The 17,753-nt window shown below is 37.6% G+C and overlaps 1 protein-coding gene across 3 annotated transcripts in view; it reads right to left on the reverse strand.

Moving 5' to 3' along the window:
* The window catches only part of dock8 (dedicator of cytokinesis 8), a 173,447-nt gene that overhangs the window by 33,113 nt on the left and 122,581 nt on the right, over positions 1-17,753 (reverse strand). For all 3 annotated transcript variants that reach the window (XM_062025731.1, XM_062025730.1, XM_062025732.1), the window contains 6 exons: positions 13,236-13,394; positions 13,051-13,151; positions 7,939-8,131; positions 3,125-3,268; positions 2,879-3,010; positions 261-395 (listed from right to left, as the gene is read on the reverse strand). In XM_062025731.1, the coding sequence (XP_061881715.1) occupies positions 261-395; positions 2,879-3,010; positions 3,125-3,268; positions 7,939-8,131; positions 13,051-13,151; positions 13,236-13,394 (864 nt within the window). The remainder of the gene's footprint in view (positions 1-260; positions 396-2,878; positions 3,011-3,124; positions 3,269-7,938; positions 8,132-13,050; positions 13,152-13,235; positions 13,395-17,753) is intronic.

Here is a 17,753-nt window from a genome sequence, read left to right on the forward strand (position 1 = left end):
GTATTATTTGTATTTTATTTGACAAAAATACAGTTGCCAGACTATGAAATATTGCTTGAAGTACATTGTTTTGTTATGCAGCTCTAATGCTATGCAGCAACTCCATCTGCATCACGCCTTTGATCCACAATTAAAGCGATAGCGGTGCTGCTCTTAGTGTGACACATTTACATGTTTTTGAGCATATCTACAAATGGCACTCTCACAGATGGATGATTGTGCGTCATTCTCAGTTGCAAACGCTTCAGCAGCTTTGTTACCTCTAACCGATGTGATATCTCCGGCAGGTGCGTAATGCTGGGCTCCTTGTAAATGAATTCACGCTCATCCAAGTCTCCAAACTTGGCACCGTAAAAGCCAACGCGGAAATAGGTCCCGAACATCCTCTTGTGGCCCTGCAATGACACAGAAATACACCATTAGAGTGACATTACAAACACCATTTATATTTAATTTGTAGCTCTAAATAACGTCATAAAATAACGTTGATAAAATGATTCCAAATTCACAAGTGTGGATATTATTAGACTGCAGCCAAATTGTAGTTTTAAATAGGTCCATCATATAAAAAATGGCAGATGCTTGTTTGTTAACTGTTGCATTTAAAATGGCAGTAAAGGTGATAATGGAGGTGAAAGGCGTACTGAAATGATTTTTTTTTATTTAAAGGGGGATAGCAGATCCATTCTGTGTCATACTTGATCATTTTGCGATATTGCCATATTTTTGCTGAAAGGATTTAGTAGAGAACATCGACGATAAAGTTCGCAACTTTTGGTCGCTGATAAAAAAAGCCTTGCCTGTACCGGAAGTAGCGTGACGTCACAGGTTGAAAGGCTCCTCACATTTCCCCATTGGTTACGCCAGCAGCGAGAGCGATTCGGACCGAGAAAGCGACGATTACCCCATTAATTTGAGCGAGGATGAAAGATTTGTGGATGAGGAAAGTGAGAGGGAAGGATTAGAGTGCAGTGCAGGACGCATCTTTTTCCGCTCTGACCGTAACTTAGGTACAAGCTGGCTCATTGGATTCCACACTCTCTCCTTTTTCTATTGTGGATCACGGATTTGTATTTTAAACCACCTCGGATACTATATCCTCTTGAAAATGAGAGTCGAGAACGCGAAATGGACATTCACAGTGACTTTTATCTCCACGACAATACATCGGCGAAGCTCTTTAGCTACGGAGCTAACGTGATAGCATCGGGCTTAACTGCAGATAGAAACAAAAGAAATGAACCCCTGACTGGACAGCTAGACAGAAAATCAACAATACTATTAAACCATGGACATGTAAATACACGGTTAATGCTTTCCAGCCTGGCGAAGCTTAACAATGCTGTTGAAAAACGACGCCATTGAAGTTAACTTAGCAACGGGACCTCACAGAGCTATGCTAAAAAAATTAGCTATCCACCTACGCCAGCCAGCCCTCATCTGCTCATCAACACCCATGCTCACCTGCGTTCCAGCGATCGATGGAGCGACGAAGGACTTCACCCGATCTTAGATGCGGTCGGCGGCTAGCGTCGGATAGCGCGTCTGCTATCCATCTCAAAGTCCTATGACGTCACGCGCATACGTCATCATACATAGACGTTTTCAACCGGAAGTTTAGCTGGAAATTTAAAATTGCACTTTATAAGTTAACCCGGCCGTATTGGCATGTGTTGCAATGTTAAGATTTCATCATTGATATATAAACTATCAGACTGCGTGGTCGGTAGTAGTGGGTTTCAGTAGGCCTTTAAATATAACAATTATCAAAAATTTAAAAGGCGCTTCCGATAAAAAAAAAGGCAATAATCGGCGCCGATAATCAGTCGATCTGTAATTTTGACATTAACATTAAAGGTTTTATTGTTACGTAATCGTGACGTTACGTTAGTTAGCTGATCACGGTAATTTCTACTACGTAAATTTACGTTTACTTCACAAAGCTTCAATTTGTGTATATGCGTGTGTGTGTGTGTGTGTGTGTGTGTGTGTGTGTGTGTGTGTGTGTGTGTGTGCGTGTGTGTGCGTGCGTTTGCGTGCGTGTGTGTGCGTGTGTGTGTATGCTTGCGGCCAGGCCTCTACCCACAGAGACAAAGACAGTAGATGACTGACAAAAGACGTCACTCTCTGTTTCTTTTGTTCTGCTATAGATCTCAAAAAGTAAGGATACATTTTGGTTAAACTTTTAGGAAATGTTTGAAATGGGATAGGGAACAAGTGATTACATTTTAGAGCTGATCCAGATCACCGTCTGAATTCATGATTTTTTTACTTTTAGGATGTTGGGTTTAAAACTGTTAACTTAAAACATTGTGTGTACAGTTAATAATTTTTTATAACATTTGATATTTTATGATGGCCACAGTTTGACCCCGGAACTGATTATTTCTATTTTGAACCTAGCGTGTGCAGCATTGGCATGTCACTTCTACATTCAAGTTAAGTTTCTTTCTGTTATAACAACAGGAGTTAACTGGATTTTACACTTGTCTGAAAGTTACAGGTATAAAAATGTTACTTGTAACATTGACATACAGATAATTAAGGTTCTATGATGGCAGCAGCTTTACCCCGAAACTGGTCACTTGTCAACAGACTGTATGCGTCACATCACATTTGCATTATGCATGTCATCAAAGTTACATGCTTCATAGTTTTATTCTGTTCTATGACAGTGATTAACCTATTTTTACACTTTTATTACAGTTAAGAAAGTTCAAACATTGTGTTTTTAGTTAAAAACTGTTTTATCATGGCTACAGTTTGACAATCGAACTGATTATTTCTATGATTTCTAATGGGAAATATGTTCAAATAGTATCTTGGAAAATATTGTGTTCAACCTTTGGGTATCTTCTGGTGGTCTTCCAGTGATTACCTTGTGAATGATGTTATCAAAGGCTCTCTGCAGTTTGTCGTGGGTGGATGCCAGCTTTCTGAAGTCCCTATGAGCCTCCAAGATGGGTATGATTACCTTGTAGACCTCGTTAACTGCCTCATACAGACCGCCCTGATAATGCAAGCAGGCTCTGGGTTACCATGACGATGCACAATACGCTCAAAAACCTAATCATGAATGTATGTATGTTGGATAAAGAGAAGCAACAGGGCGGTTTTATCTCACATTACTGAAGAGCTCAGAGGCCTGCTCCAGCAACCCGACGAGGCCGCTCTCAGTGAAATAGCGCCCTGAACACACGCCGTCTTCGTCTGGGGACAGGATGTCGTCTGACACGGCTGACTCCTCCAGCACGTTGGGGGAGATGCTCTAAGGGGGAAGAAAAAAAATCCATCGGCCAATCAATCACTTAGCCCTCTTAATCACATTAGCAGTCACATGGCTGGATTTAAAAGGAGAGTAGGAAATGGAACTAATGTGATGACCCTCCAATCAATGACCTGTTGACTGCTGGAGGTCATCATGTCTTCTCCTGACACACATCACTGCTGTGTGTGTGTTAATCGTTTATTATAACCTGTGCCAAAAAGGGTTGTGGAGCTATCAGCATGGGTTTATTGATTTTTCAACTTTCTACAGGTTTTTAATATCAGCCAGATTTATTTATTCATTAAAATTGTTTAGAATCCACATATATTAACACTAGAAGTCCCAGCATTTTTCTGTCTACCTAGAAGACCCAGAGAGGGGTCATTTGGCCCGACGCTTTTCCCGAATACACTAATCACTCATTTTGTTATGGTAATGAGGCTGTTAGGGGCAGTTTGTCTAGGTAGACAGAAAAATTATACATGTGGGAAATGCCGAAAGGAGCAATGGCAGTGCCAGGATTGTGAGTGACTGCTCAAATGTATGTCAGTCACGTTTACATGGACATGGTTTTTCATTCTTTGTAAATATGCTTTTTTCTTTGTAAATTTTTTTTTTTAAACTATTTTTGGCACACAAAAATAACAATTGCTTCTGCAACAACCCTCCACACCAAAACTGGGAAAACAGTTGCTTTTTCATTCTTTGTAAATATGTTTTGTTTTGTATTTTTTTTAACAATAAATGTCAGAGTGTTGATCCCTTCATTCTGTTGATCCTTGCAAAAACACACACAACCTACCTCAGAACTAAAGCTTGAGCTGTAAGGTCCCCTCCCCCACACAGGCTCAAGTGGCCCCCTGCCGTGTGCCACTAACAGCCACATTTTCATAACAAAAGGAGTGTCCACAGGGGGGACTAGGGGTCAAATGACCCTCTTGTGTGTTTTCTAGGTAAAAGTGTCAATTGACCCTTCTCTGGGACTTCGCGTGTTAAGTAGTAAAAATTGTCATTTGTAATGGGCAAAAATCATATACACTACCGTTCAAAAGTTTGGGGTCACATTGAAATGTCCTTATTTTTGAAGGAAAAGCACTGTACTTTTCAATGAAGATAACTTTAAACTAGTCTAACTTTAAAGAAATACACTCTATACATTGCTAATGTGGTAAATGACTATTCTAGCTGCAAATGTCTGTTTTTTGGTGCAATATCTACATAGGTGTATAGAGGCCCATTTCCAGCAACTATCACTTCAGTGTTCTAATGGTACAATGTGTTTGCTCATTGGCTCAGAAGGCTAATTGATGATTAGAAAACCCTTGTGCAATCATGTTCACACATCTGAAAACAGTTTAGCTCGTTACAGAAGCTACAAAACTGACCTTCCTTTGAGCAGATTGAGTTTCTGGAGCATCACATTTGTGGGGTCAATTAAACGCTCAAAATGGCCAGAAAAAGAGAACTTTCATCTGAAACTCGACAGTCTATTCTTGTTCTTAGAAATGAAGGCTATTCCACAAAATTGTTTGGGTGACCCCAAACTTTTGAACGGTAGTGTACTTGTAATAATAATAATAATACACATTTTATTGTATTTTATTATATTTTATTTATTAATTTGTGTATTAACTTAGTGAAATACTTATTTCGCATTCATACTTATTACTTATTTTTATTTCTAAATTACGGGCAAGAATCCACAAATATCATATTTAGTACTGTCATATGTATAATGAATAATAATAATAATAATGGATTAGATTTATATAGCACTTTTCTAAACACTCAAAGCGCTTCACAGAGAACTGAGAACCCTAATCTTCTCTCCACTTTCACACCTTGATGGTGGTAAGCTACATTTTTAGCCATAGCTGCACTGCGGTAGACTGAGGGAAACGTGGCCCTATGTCCACCACCAAACAATAATACACATCCATACACCAGTGTGAGTGGCACTGGAAGGCAGGTGGGTGAAGAGTCTTTCCTAAGGACACAATGGCCGTGACTAGAATGGCGGAAGCTGGAATCAGACTTGGAACCCTCAAGTTGCTGGCACGGCCGCTCTACCATGTGAGCCAGGTCGTATAAATACATCTTCTAATGAGGACAGACAGCATTGATACATTAAACATTATTAGTACCTACATGTTTTTAATTCAAATAAATATTAAATATAATTAATTGATTTATTTCCAATTTTGTTGAGAGCAATTTTTTATATTAAATACATAATTTTGAATGGGCAAAAATAACATTTAATTAGTGTACAGTATATATTTTACTTAATACAACAGATTAATCAAATTAAATAATGACATTAATTAATGTAAATACATATTCTAATTATTAATAATATAACATCATGATCATTATACAGCATTATTATATTTTAGAAAAACTACCTATTACCTCTGTTTGACTAAATCTGTAAAGTAGCTTTAAGCATGTCAAGCATTATGTCAAACGTGTTCAAAATGTCACATATTTCATGTTCGAAACGTCACATATTTCTTTATAACTATTAGATTTTATGTTGGGTTTAAAGGGGAGTTAACAATTTTTTTTCCTATCTAAAACAAGAACACATGTTTTTTTCTTTTTAATGCATTCTAATTTGTAATATACGCCAAGTCTGAGTTGGCTTACAATGAAGCTAATGGGAGTCCTCTACTGTGCCTATAAAGCCCTCTAAAAAAAACTTCAAAAACAGCCAACAATACTCCATTTACATGTCGTGACCTGAATATCAAGTATCAGCGTTATTGTTCTTATAAGAGCTAAAGCCGTAAAACTACTTTCAGCGGCGCCTTGATCACAGAGAGGAAACTAATGCATCTGGTGAGCTGCTGTATCGCCTCTTCATTGGTAAAAGTTAATTCCAGATTATACGTTTGTAAATCATGCCTCTCACTTGCATAGTAGAAGGTTACGGCCATAAACCGAGAAGTTGGTCATCTTTGACATTCAACTTAGACTTGAAGACACAACAAAATGCAAGTTTGCGGCCACCTTTTTTTTTACCTGTGTGATGATTAGGATTACTTCTTCATCTAAACTGAAATACATAAACATCCCATCAGTCAGCATTCCAGTGAGAGCAGATATGTACAGTGTTTGTGTTATGTTCGCAGTTTGTATTTCTTGTTTAGCAGTTAGCAATACTGCTAAACGATGCTTAGTGTTTTATTAGAGCTGGATCAGCTCATCACTCAGGGTCTAAAACTTGTAGCCCATCCTCCGTATATATTCAGGCTAAAAAATATAAGGTTCTGGATCATAATTTTTCACACAGTAGTCGTCGTTGGCTTACATGAAGTCTGCCATGTCGTGTAGTGGTTGTTTTTGAAGGAAGAGCGAATGTTATGATTAGAGATGTCCGATAATATCGGACTGCCGATATTATCGGCCGATAAATGCTTTAAAATGTAATATCGGAAATTTTCGGCATCGGTTTCAAAAAGTAAAATTTATGACTTTTTAAAACGCCGCTGTACGGAGTGGTACACGGACATAGAGAGAAGTACAGAGCGGCAATAAACCTTAAAGGCACTGCCTTTGCGTGCTGGCCCAATCACATAATATCTTCGGCTTTTCACACACACAAGTGAATGCAAGGCATACTTGGTCAACAACCATACAGGTCACACTGAGGGTTGCCGTATAAACAACTTTAACACTGTTACAAATATGCGCCACACTGTGAACCCACACCAAACAAGAATGACAAACACATTTCTGGAGAACATCCGCACTGTAACACAACAGAACAAATACCCAGAACCCCTTGCAGCACTAACTCTTCCGGGACGCTAAAATATACACCCCCCCACCTCAACCCCGCCCCCCCAACCCCGCCCACCTCAACCTCCTCATGCTCTCTCAGGGAGAGCATGTCCCAAATTCCAAGCTGCTGTTTTGAGGCATGTTAAAAAAAATAATGCACTTTGTGACTTCAATAATAAATATGGCAGTGCCATGTTGGCATTTTTTTCCATAACTTGAGTTGATTTATTTTGGAAAACCTTGTTACATTGTTTAATGCATCCAGCGGGGCATCACAACAAAATTAGGCATAATAATGTGTTAATTCCACGACTGTATTTTTCAGTATCGGTTGATATCGGAATCGGTAATTAAGAGTTGGACAATATCGGAATATCGGCAAAAAAGCCATTATCGAACATCTCTAGTTATGATGAATCTGTGAAATTATTGTGATGCCGTATGCTTAAAATGACTAAAATATGTAAACATTACATGTTATTCTGAATGTGCCTGTTACTACATTACATATATAATTACAGTACAGCATGTACATAAAACGTTGATGTTTTTTAGAGCCGTTTATAGGCGGAATAAATCAAATCATATTACTGCTATTGTTAGCTGACTCTTTCTAGCGTTTATTTACAAATAATAATGCATAAAAAAGAACAACATGTGTGCGTGTCTCACATAGGGATTGTGAATAATAGGCTAAATTCCCCCAAAAGTGCAGTTCCCCATTCATGAGGAAAAGTACGGTAGGTATACGTTGCATCCAGAATTATCTCCGAATCCAAGGGCATGGAAAGTCAATAAAGTAGTTCAAGCCATTCACTAAAGATGACAAATGTTTAAACCTTGGTGTAGGTCTGTGCTCTGTATGATCAATTGTCTGCTTCTACCTGGAAGGTGACACTGCCTACGGGCAGGTACTTGTGATCCTCCAGCATGCTGAGGTATTCGGCCACCAGGGCGGCGGCATGCACCAGACACATGGCCGACTCAGTGTAACACTTCCTGTTGTTGTGCTTCTCGGCCATATTCTGCAGCCAGGTCAGGCGGAGGTCTGGGGACGTCTGGTAGCCTTTTGCTATCCTGGTGGTGGAACATCAGGAAGAGGGTGTTTTTGATTGATTGATTGATTGATTGAAACTTTTATTAGTAGATTGCACAGTATAGTACATATTCCGTACAATTGACCACTAAATGGTAACACCCGAATAAGTTTTTTAACTTGTTTAAGTCGGGGTCCAAGTAAATCAATTCATGGTAAATGTGTATCATATGTCATCTTTGTGGATTTCCTACATTCATTAAAACAGACTAATGGCAACCAAAACAATACCGTAATTTCCGGACTATAAGCCGCTACTTTTTCCCCTCGTTCTGGTCCCTGCGGCTTATACAACGGTGCGGCTTATTTACGGCCTGTTCTTCTCCGACACCGACGAAGAGGATTTCGGTGGTTTTAGTGCGCAGGAGGAAGACGATGACACAATGATTAAAGACTGACTTTTCATATACCGGTAGGCTGGTTATTTTGATAACGTACAGGCGAGCACTTTGTATGACTTTGCACCGTTGTATTATTTGTACTCTGCACGAATGCTGTTCGCCATGTCAAAGATGTGAAAGTTTGATTGAATGATTGAAAGATTTATTGTTAATAAATGGGACGCTTTGCGTTCCCAAACAGTCATCTCTGTCCCGACAATCCCCTCCGTGGTAGCAGGAACCCCTATATACTACGCTAATTACACATCAAAACCCTGCGGCTTATAGTCGGGTGCGGCTTATATATGGAGCAATCTGTATTTTCCCCTAAATTTAGCTGGTGCGGCTTATAGTCAGGTGCGGCTTATAGTCCGGAAATTACGGTAACTGTATTCTTATGTATCATTGAATTTTTATTTTGATCGCCATTTTTCATATGATGTTGTAGCAACAGGAGTTCAAAGGTGTAAATGTAACTTACTTCACTAAATGTAACTTACTTCAACAATTATTATTTATCTATTTATTTTGATTGTGATTACTTATGGAGTACATTGTGAATAAATTGAGAACAGGAAGTGAACAAAAAAGTTTAGCAACTGTTATGTAAAAGAAAAGGGGTAGGATTAAATAAGCTCTGCTTCTTCCTACTCCTTTTCGAACATGTTGAAAAGAGAAACTGGAAATTGTGATGTATCATGTTGTATGCTTGCATGTTCGAAATAAACTCAAACTCAAACTCAAAGGTGTGATTCCAGGTTTGGGCTGTATAGGGCATTGGAATTTTGCCTGCTGATTAGCGCAAGCCAAAGAGAGAATAATAATTGCAGCTTGCTTTAAGGCAGGGGACTCCAACCTTTTTTCTTCTGCAAGTGTCACTACTCGGTCGGTACCCGAAGACATGATTGGTCCACGCGTGCGCGAAGACTGGACTGGACTGGACCTGCATTTTTTTACGACGTCATGTTCTGTCATAGTTGAATGTTTAATGAATGTTTAAAAAAATCAGGTAATACTATCGCCACATTTTCAATAACTTTCACTCTTCTGTCATTGCAATAAATGACGCACGGGAATGCCACTGACCCCATTGTTAAAGCTTTGTTTGATATACTTTGAATTTCTATTTTGATTTTTTTTAACCAAAGCACTTACTGTAACCTAAATCTATATCTAACAAAGGTAAACTTTTGAATGATCAGTATTGTGATTTGATATATGTGATGTAAATAAAGTAGTAAAAAAGGATTTATTTCTTTATCATTTAAGGCTGCTAAGCACACCGTTCAGGTTTCTGTACAGTTTTAAAATATATACAGTATTCTTAAGCAACTTGTTTGTATGTAATCTTTAATATGATATTGTTATTTAATTAAAGATTAAAAAAAAGAAAACCATGACAACAGTTGACGGAAGTGACGCCGTCTTCGTGCATGCGTGGACCGAGTGTGTCTTCCGGTACAGATCGAGTAGTGACGACGAGCTACTTTTACTAAATAAAAATTGCTGACAGCAACACATTTTTGTAACATTTTCATAGCATATTTTAACCCAAACAAAATGAGAATCCATAACTTACATTTTGTAATAAAACATTTAGTTCATCTGTTCAGTTCAGTTCAGTTTCAGTTTATTTCGAACATGCATACGATACAATGTAATGCATCACATATTTCCAGTTGTTTCATTACAGCACGTCCGAAAAGGAGTAGGAAGAAGCTGAGTTTATTTAATCCTACCCCTTTTCATACCATAGCAATTTTATCCCATTTCCTTGTTCTTTATAATATGAAATATAAAATACATAAATAATCTTTATCTAAAAAAAAATTAAAAAAAATAAAAATTCAGTATTTCAGTATGTATTTATTACTAGTCCAAAGACTTCGTGTTTTATTGATATGACTGACATTTAAATTGTACTTTATTTAGGAAGCAGCTTTTCACTAAAACATTGTTGTTATTGTCTTTATGCTATTTTATGGTAATTTGTCTATACTATAGGCATTATGTCTGAATTGAGCAGTTCTAAAATTACTTGGGTTATCAAAATTAATACGTTAGTACAAAATTAACGTCAGTACAAAAATTAATGAGGAGGTGCCGACTGCTGTACTCACTTAAAAATGTCACTCCAAAATACAGCTTGAAAAACTCCAGATAAAACTGTTACCAAGTTTTAGGCAAATGTTCCCCTGTACAAATTTACGGGATGACAGATGGTGTGCAAAAATTGGGGTCTTAAGCAAATTTTATTGATGCAAGCGAGTAATCACTTGTGATTAATCATGATTAATCCAAATTAATCATGATTTTACAAAAAATATTTGATTTAAAAATATATATTATTTGACAGCCATAAAAAATACTAACATCCACCCATCCATTTTCTACCGCTACCAGTTTAAGCAAATATTATTTGACCCTTTAAAGAGCTACTCAAAATCGGCTCGCGAGCTACCCGAACCTCACAAGCTACTGGTTGGAGACCCCTTGCTTTATACTGTTTTGTAAACGCCAATACAAGGCTGATTTGTGAACACAATGATTATTCCACTGACGTTACAATATTCTATACTCCTATATAACATGGATGCTGCGGTACCGGTATATTTTGAATTTGTATGTCTTGACTACAATAACAATAAAGCTTTCCTACATGCACAAATATTTCTTCTGGCGATCTAAAATATCTGCCAAAAATGTTCTTTCTGTGTTTGCTGTAAATATCTTTCTCTTTTTGGAGCTTTACCCAGCTGCACTTCGGCGGAAGGCAGCGTACACCTGGGACAAGTCAAATCACAGAACTATTTTCATAGAGCTAACCCCTTTCGGGCTCACATTTTATGTAGAGAAAACCGATCAATAATGTATGTCCATGTCGACTTAAGCGGGCACTTTTTTCACAATACCAATAACACCAAGATCTGGACCTGTTAGTTATAGACAAGTAGGGTGGCGACACACGTGACTCAAATAGGCTCCACTGTAATATAGTATTGTATACAGATTGAAAAATAATTTAAAATATTTTATCATCTGCAGCCACTCAAGATCACCAACAGGAAGCTAACAAGATTTGGCTTTTACAAGTTAAATTATATTCTGGAACCTTTAGCACCATTTATAACATAAATATTTGTGTGACAGTATGTATATATTTGAGCATGTATGTGTGTTTCTGACCTGGTGTGGATTAAGAAAATCATGAAAAAAAAAGAAGAATTGTGTACCTAATTCTCTCTTTAAAAAACACAATAAAGATGGTTGCATTATCCTTCCAAAAAAACGGTCAAATGAATTATGAGGGCAACAAAATGAATATAATTAAAATAATTCCTAGTGTATGTAAACTTTTGACCACAGCTATAGATATATAGCATGCTATACATATATAGGTATAATTATGTGACCAGTACAAATAAAAATAAATACCCACTAATACAATATACACTACCATTCAAAAGTTTGGGGTCACCCAAACAATTTTGTGGAATAGCCTTCATTTCTAAGAACAAGAATAGACTGTCGAGTTTCAGATGAAGGTTCTCCTTTTCTGGCCATTTTGAGCGTTTAACTGACCCCACAAATGTGATGCTCCAGAAACTCAATCTGCTCAAAGGAAGGTCAGTTTTGTAGCTTCTATAACGAGCTAAACTGTTTTCAGATGTGTGAACATGATTGCACAAGGGTTTTCTAATCATCAATCAGCCTTCTGAGCCAATGAGCAAACACATTGTACCATTAGAACACTGGAGTGATAGTTGCTGGAAATGGGCATCTATACACCTATGTAGATATTGCACCAAAAACCAGACATTTGCAGCTAGAATAGTCATTTACCACATTAGCAATGTATAGAGTGTATTTCTTTAAAGTTAAGACTAGTTTAAAGTTATCTTCATTGAAATGTACAGTGCTTTTCCTTAAAAAATAAGGACATTTCAATGTGACCCCAAACTTTTGAACGGTAGTGTATATCATTCAAGTTCATTAAAGGACTGCTGAAACAACAAATCTAACAAAGATCCTTTTGTGTGCATGTCTTTATAAAAGACTGCAATATGGAAACATTGTTTTAATGTACAGTATGCACAGCATGTCTATGCTTTGGGACTGAATGAAGGCTTTTACAAAGCAAGTGATTCACTTTTGACTTTATTTGCTTACACGTCAAATCGTGCATCTGGAGGCCAAATGTTTTGATCCCTAATAACCAACAAGTGTGCTGTGTGGGGCTGAGTTTGAGTTAAAGTCATGGCAAAAAGGGCTCATGTAAAATGATTGAGAACATGTACAGTATGTTCCTTTTGTCTCCACCACATACAAAACACACTGTATGCATTTGCATGTAAACAAAAGCAGCTCCGATGGTAGCCAAACCGCGACCACATTGTTACCATGGCGAAGGGAGGCAAACAGACAAAACAAGGACAACCGCAGAGGAATAGACATGAGCAGCTACATGGCCTTTCCACCATTGCAGGAGGGAATTTGCTTTTTTGTGTTGAGGTCCTAACCTGTACATGAGGTCCATGAGCATCTCTGGATCCTCCTGGAACTCTCTCATCTTCACCGTGTCTGAAAGAATGCTGTTAAGGTTCCTCAGAAGCTCGTCCACCTGTAGGTGACAGTCATGAAGTTTAGTGGAGTTCATAATAAGAGCGTTGCGTGATGTACAGTAACCGTGTGCTTGATTTGACACCTGCTGGGGCAGCTGTGTGTTCTGCATCTCAGCATCCTCCTCTGCGTAAGCAAGGATGGTGCGAAGGGAACATCTCAAGTGTTCCTCCTGGAAGTCTGAGGACTTGCCCACCAGGGAGGCCAGAGACATGGTGACCTGCATCTTCACTCTGGAGAAGTTCTGCTCAAGACACATCGAAACAACCATTTACCTTTGACTGATCTCTGCAACTTTCCTCAAATGATGCTCAAGTGCAATTGTAGCTTCTTAAGATATTGATCTCTACTGATGACTCTTTCTTTTTGCAACTTAAACTCGTTAAGCTTGGAGTCACATTGTTAAAACACTACACTTTCATCTAAATAGTTGACCGTATTTTTCGGACTATAAGTCGCAGTTTTTTTTCATAGTTTGGCCGGGGGTGCGACTTATACTCAGGAGCGACTTATGTGTGAAATTATTAACACATTACCGTAAAATATCAAATAATATTATTTAGCTCATTCACGTAAGAGACTAGACGTATAAGATTTCATGGGATTTAGCGATTAGGAGTGACAGATTGTTTGGTAAACGTATAGCATGTTCTATATGTTATAGTTATTTGAATGACTCTTACCATAATATGTTACGTTAACATACCAGGCACGTTCTCAGTTGGTTATTTATGCCTCATATAACGTACACTTATTCAGCCTGTTGTTCACTATTCTTTATTTATTTTAAATTGCCTTTCAAATGTCTATTCTTGGTGTTAGGTTTTATCAAATAAATTTCCCCAAAAAATGCGACTTATAGTCGAGTGCGACTTATATATGTTTTTTTCCTTCTTTATTATGCATTTTCGGCCGGTGCGACTTATACTCCGGAGCGACTTATATATGTTTTTTTCCTTCTTTATTATGCATTTTCGGCCGGTGCGACTTATACTCAGGAGCAACTTATACTCCGAAAAATACGATATAATATCCTATTATAATATAAATACATGTCAATACAATACATCTAAATATAATTTAAATAAATACTATAATATGAATAACTATAAAAGTATATAATTATTCTATAATCTAAAGAAAGTCCCTGATATCAGTCAAAAAGTAATTTTCTTATGTGAAGACTTCATCATTGCCCTCTTGAACACTAATAAAAAAAAGCCATTGATGACTTCATTGATACAATGCATAGCATGAGTTTATGTCCTAAAATCACAAGGACAAGCAGAATCACAGGACACTGCCACACTTACGGATAATATTGTTACCAATAATTTTGATACTACAACAAGTGGTCTGCTAATAACCGACATCAGTGATCACCTACCAGTTTACACAATCTTTGACGGAAACTACAGGCAGAAGAACAAGGAAGAAAAAAAGACCTTTCGAAGACCATGCACAAAATAAAGTACGAATGCTTTTAAGAATGATCGGAGAAAACAAAGTTGGGAAATGGGTTAATTGAAAATGATGTAGATGATGCATATGGAAATTCTTTCAATACTTTCATGGTGCTTTATGACAAACATTGTCCCAAAGTATTGACTTTGTTCATCTTTTGCTTCTTACAATCAGATCTACATCTGGAAATTCTTTCAATACTTTCATGGTGCTTTATGACCAAACATTGCCCAAGGAATTGACTTTGTAAGAAGCAAAAGATGAACAATCAACCATGAATGACAACGGGACTGAAAAATGCTTGTAAAAAGATAAATACATTATGTAGAACATTTGTAACACAAAGAAACGTCCTCCCCATTGCTGTAACCACCATTGAGGACCCCAAGGTCATGTCCTCTGTTTTTTTTAAAAGTGACAAAAAGAAGATTGATATAACTGATGGCAAATATACTTTGTGTAGGACATCGTGTGGTAGACCTTCCTCTCAGTAAACGATCTTTGGTCATTCGCAGACAGCTACAATTCCCTCTCCCGACACAAGAGAGACAGAAAGGTGACCATTGAATGGTTTAGTCAGTGTCTTGCCGGTCAAGGCTCTTTGGCAAAATGGCCCAATGAGACGCCCTAGAGGCCCAAATGTCCCACCCACGCATGTTTTAGCCCTTCCTTGTCCAATTATCTTTAATGGTGATCGGTCCGTGAGCGCGTGGCAGAAAAAAACGACAGGAAAAACAAAGGAAAGCCAAATACAAACTAAATGGTAGCGCAGGTAAATGAAGAGATACAAAAAGAAAATACAAGCCATAGTGACACAGACTGCTAAAATACTGCTAAAACTGCTAAAACAGACTGTTAAAATAATAAAATGTTGATGAAAACAACTGCATATTATTAAAAAGGTGATATTATGGTAAGCAGGTCTGCCTTTTTCAAGCATGGCGTGAATGTGGATAAAACATTCAGAAATGGTTCAAAAGAGTCCCTTACGAAACTTTAAATTAAATTAATAGCAAACATGATGGTGTGGTGTGTTATAGTTAAATGTAGTTATCTAAAGTATTAGATAACAATACTATATTATTTGTTTCTATTAATCATTTAAGCCCTATTTTATACACTACCGTTCAAAAGTTTGGGGTCACATTGAAATGTCCTTATTTTTGAAGGAAAAGCACTGTACTTTTCAATGAAGATAACTTTAAACTAGTCTTAACTTTAAAGAAATACACTCTATACATTGCTAGTGTGGTAAATGACTATTCTAGCTGCAAATGTCTGGTTTTTGGTGCAATATCTACATAGGTGTATAGAGGCCCATTTCCAGCAACTATCACTCCAGTGTTCTAATGGTACAATGTGTTTGCTCATTGGCTCAGAAGGCTAATTGATGATTAAAAAACCCTTGTGCAATCATGTTCACACATCTGAAAACAGTTTAGCTCGTTACAGAAGCTACAAAACTGACCTTCCTTTGAGCAGATTGAGTTTCTGGAGCATCACAATTGTGGGGTCAATTAAACGCTCAAAATGGCCAGAAAAAGAGAACTTTCATCTGAAACTCAACAGTCTATTCTTGTTCTTAGAAATGAAGGCTATTCCACAAAATTGTTTGGGTGACCCCGAACTCTTGAACGGTAGTGTACGTTCTTCAAATAATGCCACTTTGCAGATCTACAAGCTTGTTGCGATGTGTTTTGTGTGGGTGAGTGATAAATAAACAGGCTTAAATTTTAAATAAATTATTCCAGTACTTTTTTAAGAGCAAGTAAGCAACCCAGTGTGTAGTTATCATAGTGTATTCACAGCCCCAGAAGGTAAAGGGATATTGTTCAGTATAAATCCATCCATCCATTTTCTACCGCTTGTCCCTTTTGGGGTCGCGGGGGGTGCTGGAGCCTATCTCAGCTGCATTCGGGTAGAAGGCGGGGTACACCCTGGACAAGCCGCCACCTTATCGCAGGGCCAACACAGATAGACAGACCACACACTAGGGCCAATCTAGTGTTGCCAATCAACCTATCCCCAGGTGCATGTCTTTGGAGGTGGGAGGAAGCCGGAGTATAGTGGTCCTATTAAGGGCTTTGTGATATGAACATTAATGGGGTGAGTTGGCACGTGGATTCTAGTGGACAAGGTCTGGATGGAAAAAGTCCAGGGCCAAATTTTTGGCTCAGTCCACCCCTTATTGTCACTTGTCATGTCAGTCAGGTGAACTGTTTATACACATTGATTATGTTAAAGAAAAAAAAAGTACTGTGCTCTGATGATTTCCTTGAAAGAATGACCGTGTAGGGTTGCTGTGGCAGTCATCATGGAACTTCCATCCATCCATCCGTTTTCTCCGCTTGTTCGTTTTAAATTTAACAGCATACCAAAGTAAAAGAGTAATAGCATTGTACAACCTAAGTTTTACTTTTACTCTTGTACTGCTTGTATTTTGTTGATTACATTCTGTCATGTTGTCTGTCTATCTGTGTTGGCCCTGCGATGAGGTGGCGACTTGTCCAGGGTGTACCCCGCCTTCCGCCCGATTGTAGCTGAGATAGGCTCCAGCGCCCCCCGCGACCCCGAAGGGAATAAGCGGTAGAAAATGGATGGATGGATGGACATTCTGTCATTTCTATTTAAATGTGTGTATGTTTTACAAATTTTATTAAAATAAACCTAAAATTCATGGTTATTTAGACATGTCCCCTTTTTGCAAGTTTGGTAATGTTTTATGCAAGCTTTTTTGCTTCGATCGACAGAGCACAGAGAGCAAGCCCATCAACATTTCCACAGGAATTTTTGAGTTTATTTATTTACTTACTCATTTATTTATTTATTCACTGTTGTGTTAAGTACAAACAAATGTGTTAGAAATGACTATGAAACGAAAAGGGGTAGGAATAATAAACTCTGCTTCTTCCTACTCCTTTTCGATTATGTTGTAATGAGGAACTGGAAACCTGATAAATCATATTGTAATTGTACACATGTTTGAAATAAACTTACACCATAACCATAAACAAAAAAATTATTACCTGAAATAAATAGAAAATTAGGAATTATAATAATATAATAATAACGTTCCTATTATTATTATACTGTAACTATGGTTATCTTTATATTAGAAATATTATATATTGTTTATTTT

This window comes from Entelurus aequoreus, linkage group LG17, assembly GCF_033978785.1.
Source record: "Entelurus aequoreus isolate RoL-2023_Sb linkage group LG17, RoL_Eaeq_v1.1, whole genome shotgun sequence".
In the NCBI taxonomy this organism is placed as follows: domain Eukaryota; kingdom Metazoa; phylum Chordata; class Actinopteri; order Syngnathiformes; family Syngnathidae; genus Entelurus; species Entelurus aequoreus.